Below are 8,636 nucleotides of genomic sequence, written 5' to 3'. Positions count from 1 at the left end.
GAAAGACAGCGCATCGTGCCCGTGCTGCTGGCTGTATTAGCTTAACATGCCAATTACAGAGATGCCTGGCGGCTGCCAAGTAACAACATGGAGAATCTCAACTGAGCTGCGCCAGGATCAATTAGGACTTTGTTTCCTGCTAATCTCCTGGGCAGAAACTGTGATGAGTGTTCCTGAGCAGTCCTTGACAAAGTAACAGTTCAGTGTGCTGTGCCTCTTTTTATGTGTGTTTGTGTGTCTCTGGTCTCGTCTAATAGGCCCAATATATTCAGTGTGTTATCAATACAATAACAGAATTCTGGCTTCAAAGGGCATAAGAGGCCATTTATTCCAGAGCCAATTATGAGTAGCCATGACCCAAGTAGGAACTTGGATTCATGGTGCACAAACACTACGTTTCACTGTGGTAGACGGTTCATTAAGTTCTATAGTAACACAACAATGTCATACACAGAGTCGATTTTCAAATGTCCTGGTGGGAAAATGTCAGGTCAGAAGGCGAATCCAGCAAGTCTCTGCTACATGACTTAGGCGCTGTCTAATGACACTCTGAGCCTGCGGGTTGGTGGAAGCTGGGGATCTAGGGGCACGATTCAAGAGGACCTCATCTGATAGTTATGAGGATGCTGAGCCCATCCCAGGGTGGGTACTAACCTGCAACATTGCAGCTTCCCACAGCCAGCCACATGCAGGGGAGCACAGGTGCTGCCTTTTCTGGAACCCTCAGTTCACAGCGTCCTACATCCCGTGTGGCTTCAACTGTGTCCTGCTCAGTCCACTGAGTCCAGCGTCTGGTCACTCCACCCCCACCCCCATCGGTGGTTTAGTCCTTCTACCCTGACAACCGTCCCCTGGATGGCGTCATCCGGACCAGGTACTGCTCCAGTCACATTCTTCAGTCCTTGCCACAGTTAGTGGACATTTACGCAGTGGAGCCTTCCTGTCACCGTGCTCCTTCTCAGGGCTCCAGGGATGCATGCTGGAAGAAGAGTTGGAGGAGTCAGGGGTGGCCAACCAAAACCACCACAGACAATCTTGGGTATCTGGGTCAAAACACTGGTTTCTAGTTATTCTCTGTAAAGTTGCGTGTCCTGCTAGTAAACTCAAACCCTGACTGTGTAAGACACTGAGCAAGGTTACAAATTGCTCTCTGCAGTCAGGTGTGGTGGCACAGGCCTGTAATCCCAGCACTCGGGAGGCAGGAGCAGGCGGACCCCTGTGAGTTTCAGGCCAGCTTGATCTACAAAGTGAGTCCAGGACAGCCAGGGCTGTTACACAGATAAACCCTGTCTCCAAAACACCAAAACAAAACGAAATCCTCTCTGCTACATGAAATAAACTGAGAAGAACGGGCTTGCCTTAGTAATGGTCTGTTGCTGTGATAAAAACACCATGACAAAAAGCAACTTGGAGAGGAAAGGGTTATTTCAGCTTCCAACTCGAAGGTCCCACTCCACCCCCCACCCCCCCCCCACCCCCCGAGAGAAGTTAGGGTAGGAACTCTACGCAGAAAAATGGAGACAGGAACTAAAGCAGAGGTCATGGAGGAACGCTGCTTGACTGGCTTGCTCCCCGTGACTTGCTTTCTTTCTCTTTTTCTTTTCCCATACAGGGTTTCTCTGTGTAGCCTAGGCTGTCCTAGGCTCACTTTGTAGACCAGGCTGGCCTCGAATTCACAGCGATCCACCTGCCTCTGCCTCCTGAGCGCTGGGATTAAAGGCATGCACCACCACACCCGGATTTAGCCTGTTTTCTAATACAACTCAGGACCACCTGCTCGAGGGTAGCACTGCTCCAGGAGGCTGGGCCCTCCCACATCAATCACTAACCGAGAAAAAGAATGCCCAACAGGCTGCCTACAGACAATTTCTTGGAGGCATTTTCTCACTTGACAATCCTCTTCCATAAGAACTCTGGATTGTGTTAAGTTGACAAAATAAACAAAACCCACAACAACAAAAACGAAGTCTTATGTCTTGGATGAAGGGCTGGGGAAGCAGGGTCTCCAGTAAAGGTGACAGTGCTGTGATGTGACATCAGAAGAGGTGATCTCTCAGGGCCACCAGGCTAAGGAACAGAGAGGAGGTACTGAGAGGCACTGGGGACATACTCAGGAGCTGACATGTACCCCAAGTGAGCAGACTGAAAACAGAAAGCCCTAGAGGCCTCTACTTTTATATTCAGCCTTCAAGGAAAGAAAGAAATAGCAACCAAGAGTAAGACAGCATCAGAAAACACTGGTGACTGAGGTGCCTGTGAACTGCAGCCAACTCCCAATCAGCAAGGGCACTATATAAAATGACCTTGACAACAACCTTGTACCTGGACAGTATAATTATTTACTAAACTAATGCGGAGAGGCTGAGGGACTCTCTCCAGCACTCTTTTCAAACACACCACCCAGCCGTCCCAACAGAGAGGGAAAGGCTGACACAGAGAAATTAACTGCCCCAGTGGGAAGCCCCAGGGGCACCTGCCACTGGAGCTGTTGTTTTCTTCTGCCTCCGTTCCATTTAAGGTGCTTCCCTAGGTGCCCAGTGATTGCTTAAAGAGATTGCTTTCCAGTTTAAAATAACCAGGAAGGGTAGTGGGAGGTTTTACTTGTCTTTACTGTAGAAACCATATTGTGCACAAACATTCGCCAACTTGGTGTGTACACTCTGTGAAGGTAGGAGGCATCTTGACTCTGAGCTTGCTGAGGTGGCTAAGATGATCTTCTTGGTAATGAAGAAGCCTAGGAAGGTAAAAGCTGTTTGTGCACACTCTTTTTTCTTTTTGGTTTTTCAAGACAGGGTCTCTCTGTGTAGCCTTCGCTGTCCTGGACTCACTTTGTAGCCAGGCTGGCCTTGAACTCACAGTAATCTGCCTACCTCTGCCTCCCAAGAGCTGGGATTAAAGGCGTGCACCACCACTCCCAGCACCATACTTTTCTTTTAAATACAGGCTCTCAGGTAGCCAAGGGTAACCTCGAACTACTGGCCAGAAGGAGGCCTTGAAGTCCTGCCCGAAGTACTGGGATTATACCAGCTTCTTGGCGCTCTTTCTGAAGAAATGTGATAACAGTACTTTCAGTTAAAGTGATAAGGTGACAAGTCACTTCAGTAATAGCAGGTACAAGGGGCTGGTCAGCTGGTGGCCAGGCTACAGCCTCTGCCTGGGCTGGCACAGCTTGGATGGTAAGGAGTCTTCCTCATCTGCTCTTCAGGTGGTAGGGAAACCCAGCACCCTGCCCAGGTGCAGGGACTTTTCTCTGTGCTGATGACATGAGCAGGTCAGTCGAAAACATTTTTAGTGACTACCTGCCTGTAAAACTGAAGTCCCTCTGACTGACCGCCATCTTGCCCCTGCTGGTTCCCAGAAGAAGGTCCCTCTCCTTGGTGACAGCGCCTGTGGTGCCTATAGCTATCTGTCTCTCCACCCACCCCCAGTGCCTGCTATAGTGCTCTGTGTTAAAGGCTTGATCCCCAAAGTGGGGCAAGGGGCCAAGGGACAGAACAGAAAGGACTGTAGGTAACAGGGTGAGGCGTGGGGGCGCTCTGCCACACATGCCTCCCATGAACTGCTGCATGGCCTGGGCCCCAGAGCCACAGGGCCACCTGACCAGGGACTGCAATTTCCAGAACCATGAGTCAGAATAATCCTTTCTTGTTCATGCCTCAGGTATTTCAGTAACATGATATCCTTCACCTTCTGTCCCCAATACTTTGTCCCATCACTGTGACAACAAATGGAGTCTGATTTTGTGTCTGTAGGACAGCTCACCCTTCTAAAAGATATGTGCTCAGACTGAGAGGTAAATTCTAGAACTTTTGTTTGTTTGAGATAGAGTCTCTCCATTTAGTCCTGCAACTTGCTATGTAGAACAGGCTATAGCCCCAGGCTCACAAAGCTCCCCTGCCTCTGCCTTCCAAGTGATTACAGGCGTGCACCACTGTGTTCAAAGTTCTGAAATCTTCAAGTTCCCTTTAACCAAGATCTTACTTAGGGCACCCTCTTCTAGAAAATAAGCTACTGATTGATTTTCAGTTTTCTCGGTTTTCAAGTTTGTATCATTTTGGCAAATGTTGAGTGAGAATTAAAAATGGGCTTGAGCGGTGGTGTTGTGGGGCTTGGGGATAGAAAATGGGGTAAGGGGGATCAAGTGATGGTGTTGTGGGGTTCAGGGATAAAGTAATGGGGTGAGGGGGTTTGTGGGATTTGGGGATACAGTAATGGGGTGAGGGGGTAAGGGTGTATTGTGGGGTTCAGGGATAAAATAATGGGGTGAGGAGGTATTGTGGGATTCGGGGATAGAGTAATGAGGTGAGGGGGCTTAAGGGGTGGTGGTGTGGGGTTCAGGGAGAGAGAAATGGGGTTCAGAGGGTACTGTGGGATTCAGAGATAGAGTAGTGGGGTGAGGGGGGCTCAAGGGAGTGGTTAACAGAGTTCCTACTCCAAAATAGGTATGGGCAGCCAGGAAAACCAAAGTCCACCTCCACCTCTAGAGGCATCTGGCAGCTTTCTAATCAGCAAGAGTCTGAAGACTGGGCTGGGGATGTGGCTTGCTTTGTCAAATACATTCCTCATATACAAGAACTCTAGAGTCCCATCCACAGTTCCACATGGAAGCATCATCCCAGGACCTGGGAAATCCAGTCAGGAGTTCAAGGCCATCCTCAGCAACAGAGCAAATTCCAGGTAAGCTTTAGTCACATGAAACTGTCACACACAAAAAAAGAAAAAGTAGGCCGGGTATGGTAGTGCATGCCTTTTATCCCAGCACTCAGACGGCAGAGGCAGACGGATCTCTGAGTTCAAGGACAGCCTGGTCTACAAAAGCAAGTCCAGGACAGCCAGGGCTACACAGAGAAACCCTGTCTTGGAAAAAATATAAGAAATTAAAAAAAAGAAAGAAAGAAAAAGTAAAGTGTGTGAAGGCAGAGGTGCAGTCTCAGGCACACTCATGAGGCAAGACATCTACGTGGATTTTGATAGTTCTGGGTATCAAAGCCACAAGCCCGCTGGGCAAAACCTGTTACTGAGCTACACAGCAGTTTGAAAACAAAAACAGACTTCTTTCATGATTTAAAATGAGTAATATTCAGGCTAGAGAATGGCCCAGAGGTTAGAAGCACATACTGCTCTTATAGAAGACCTGAGTTTGGTTCACACCAACCACACTGAGGCTGACCAGCATCTTAACTCTAGTTCCAGGGGATCTGACATCTCCTGTTCTCCATGTGAACTCACATGACTCACACACACACCAAAAAATCTGCCTCAGGCTTACAGCCCCCAGAAGACAAGGTAAGTGCAATACTCCCCCTTGTTGGGAAAGCTGACAAGCTACACTTGTCATTTTGCAAAATGAGACTCCTCTTTCTCAGATTAAGGCCCATGGCATGTAAAACAACGCCAACCTCTCAGTGAACAAGCCTGAAACAGAACAGGCTAGCGTTGGGTCCAAGCAACTAAGTAATACCACAACTATTAATGAACTTGAAACAGACAGATTCCATCTCATGTTTCCCACTCATTAGTCATTGCTCAGTGAATCAAAACATTGCACTTTTCTATCTAGACTGGAACATTTCTCAACATCCTTCCTCACGTTCACAAGGAGTGTCTGTTGTTTGAATAGACGGCTGTGTAGTGTCTTCACATGTGTTAACAATTTCCCTTTGTCAATTGTGGGGTTTCTAATTACCCGCTTTGTACTACTTAAGGTTGCAACGTTAGGTATGTGGCCTGCCGACATGTTTATGATCCCAGACGCTAAGGCAGGAGGATAAGTTCCAGGCCAGTTTCCGCGGTACAGTACTTTGAATCTCTATTACGTAGCCTCATCAAGGAAAAAAAAACGCATGAAACAAATATATATGATTTTTTAAAAAATGTTTCAGTAAGTATCCATGAACAGTGTCCACTCCTTAATGACTCAGATGGTTTTCAATTTTTAAAAACACCCTATTTTTACGACCATAGCATTGTACCACTTGAAAGAAAATTCCGTAGTGCATTTTTCTCGATAATAAAATCTCTTTCACCTTGTGCCCGGCCTCCTTGTGTGACTCATGTTTTATGTTTACAGACCCCGGGGCCCCTCGATCCGCTCGCTCCTGCTCCGTCTCCGGGCAGCCATGCCAATTAAGGGACAGCGATGTTAACTATAGCTGCACCCTTGTTTTCGGGTTTTTAATGAGGAGCTGTGCTCCGCAGGCGCCCAATAAACACTAATTGGAGGAACTCAGGCAACCGCGGAAGCAGGCCAAGGCCGGCTGCTAGCCAACACTTGCGCCTAGAGTCCTGGGTCCCCACTCGCGAGCGCGTCTGGCAAAGCAGCAGCTCCATTTAGCAGTTGCGCCCCAGGCGTCCGGCTCGGCCGGAACCGGCCCAGCGCCAACCGCTCCAGGCCACACCCTCCAGGCGTCGACTGGCCCCACCCCCTTAGTTCCAGGCATGCCAATCACAGGTAGGCCCGGCCTCGGCCTTGGCCGTCCCAGGCAAGGGTCTCAGTTGCGGTTTGCGTCCAGTGTCCGAGTCCGCGGGCTCCAGGCGAGGTGTCAGGCGTCAATCACCGCCAAGCCTCGCCCCTCCGACCCAGGCCACACTAACCTGCAGCCTCAAGCCGCCATCACCTCCTGGCCCCGCCCCACTCCCGGCCGCCTCAGGTACCAACCTCTGCAACCGCCGCCTAAGGCGGCATAGCTGCTCAGACCCGACTCCGCCCCGGCGCAGGCTCCGCCCACTCCTCACTGATTCCTATGGCAGCGGCCCGTCCGGCCCCGCCTCGTCCCGGCGCAGGCCCCGCCCACTCTCGAGGCAGCGGCGTCTCCGGCCCCTCCTCTTCGGCGCAGGCTCCGCCCCGGCGCCCAGGTCCCGCCCTCAGTGCTCGCCGCGCTCGGCTGCGGGTGGGACGCGGCAGCAGCAGCTCGCCCGTCCTTTGTGCTCGAGTGGTGGTGGACTCGCAGGCCTTCGCCGGCACGTCCCTCTCGCCGGCCCGTCGCGCGCTTCCCAAGCGACCCACCATGTCGGCGGGAGCGGGCGTGGAGGCAGGCTTCTCCAGCGAGGAGCTGCTGTCGCTCCGCTTCCCGCTGCACCGCGCCTGCCGCGACGGGGACCTGGTCGCACTCTGCTCGCTGCTGCCGCACACGCCGCGCGCTCACCTGGCCGCTGAGGACTCCTTCTACGGCTGGACGCCCGTGCACTGGGCCGCGCACTTCGGCAAGGTGGGCGCGGGCGCTTTAAGGCGCCATTTTCCGCGTACCGTTGTGTGAGGGTCAGAGTGCACCCCACCGTGTCTGGAGAGCGCGGCAGAAGCCCGCTGGCCCGCGTCGTCCCCCGAACCCCCTCCCACAAGGGTTCCAGGACGCATGGGCGGCACCGCGCGCTCCGCGACCCAGGGGATGGGGGCGCGGAAGCTGCACTGGCGCCGCCGGCGCCTCGAGGGGCCTAAGGCGCATGTGCGGCGGCGGGCGCCCCAGGACCTCAGGGGGCGCGGGGAGTGCTGGGAGGCGGGGCGGAAATCGGGTCGCCTTCGCCTGCGCCCCCCGAAGGACCCAGAGCGCATGTGCAGCATTTGTGGCTGTTTCGAGAGGGAAGGGCAGGCCTCCTGGCTTCGGGGAGGAAAAATCCTGTAGAAGATTCCTACTCGTTGGGAGGAGGGAGCCGGGAGCCAGGCGTTCCTGTCCAATGGAAACCCGGTGCAGAGCGCTTTTAAGACACGGAGGGGGCCGGGCGTGGTTGCGCACGCCTTCAATCCCAACACTCGGGAGGCAGAGGCAGGCGGATCGCTGTGAGTTCGAGGCCAGCCTGGTCTGCAAAGGGAGTCCAGGACAGCCAAGGCTACACAGAGAAACCCTGTCTCGGAAAAGAAAAAACCAGCAAATAAATAAAATACGGGAAGGGCTGTGTGCTGTCCTCGCAGTCGGACGTGTCAAGTGTACCCCCCCCCCCCATGTAGCCAAAGGCGGGGTCGCGGCCATGTCTACCAGCCCCCTATCTCCATTGGGGTCGCCCTGTGTGATCTGCGCCAATGGGTCCTGTCCTCCTGGTGTTCGACGCATAGGTGGTCGGCTGGGAATCTCGTCAGCGCCTTAGACATTTGTGCCTTAGAAGTGCAAACTTCACGTTGTACGGTTTTTACCACAATTTAAGGTAAAACTTAAAAGAGCGTTTTCATTTCTAGGAAGGGCGAGTTGGAGATTTGGCTTTGGAGACCAGTATTGTAGCTGAGGCGAGGACTTTGTTTTTGAGCCAGCCTGTCAGAAACCTGGATGGCCTAACTACTAGGGAACGCTCTTAGACCCTGAAAGTTCTGGCCTCTTGTCCCATGCGGGCCATTTGTTGTTGCCCTTCGTTTTTTGTAGGTTTCCAGCCAGTTTTCCTCAGGACGAACTAGTGCTCAGCTTACCAAGTCATTTATGAGGCTTATTTATTCCCAGAAGACTAGCCATTATTAAGTCTAATTATCCCTGACTTTCACAAGGTGCCCATTTAAAGCACCCTCCAGAGTTCCAAACCCAGTTTCCTAGATTGAACATAGCGTAGCTAACAAGTTCAGATCCTGGGGGCGCTCCATGGGAAAGGTTAGCTAGCTGCTTTTCACTGACACCTGTTCATCTTACCCCAGGTTGGACTTTTATTTTCCCTTGGGA

At 52.1% G+C, this 8,636-nt stretch overlaps 1 protein-coding gene and 1 long non-coding RNA gene across 4 annotated transcripts in view; one reads left to right on the top strand and one right to left on the bottom strand.

Moving 5' to 3' along the window:
- Positions 1-303: 303 nt before the first annotated feature.
- Positions 304-6,791, bottom strand: LOC311584927. The gene is made up of 2 exons (XR_014775039.1): positions 6,659-6,791; positions 304-979 (listed from the first exon to the last, which is right to left on the bottom strand). It is a non-coding gene; the product is annotated as an uncharacterized lncRNA (long non-coding RNA).
- ANKRD10 (ankyrin repeat domain 10) overlaps positions 5,838-8,636 on the top strand; it is a 25,307-nt gene continuing 22,508 nt past the window's right edge. Inside the window, exon 1 of one of the 3 annotated variants that reach the window (XM_084759651.1) lies at positions 5,838-7,208. In XM_084759651.1, the coding sequence (XP_084615777.1) occupies positions 6,744-7,208 (465 nt within the window). In that variant the 5' untranslated portion in view covers positions 5,838-6,743. The remainder of the gene's footprint in view (positions 7,209-8,636) is intronic. The other 2 variants (XM_084759649.1, XM_084759650.1) reach the window with 2 other exon arrangements.

Source organism: Acomys minous (assembly GCF_964271855.1).
Source record: "Acomys minous genome assembly, chromosome: 15".
NCBI lineage: Eukaryota > Metazoa > Chordata > Mammalia > Rodentia > Muridae > Acomys > Acomys minous.
This window is presented reverse-complemented; position numbering and strand designations above follow the sequence as displayed.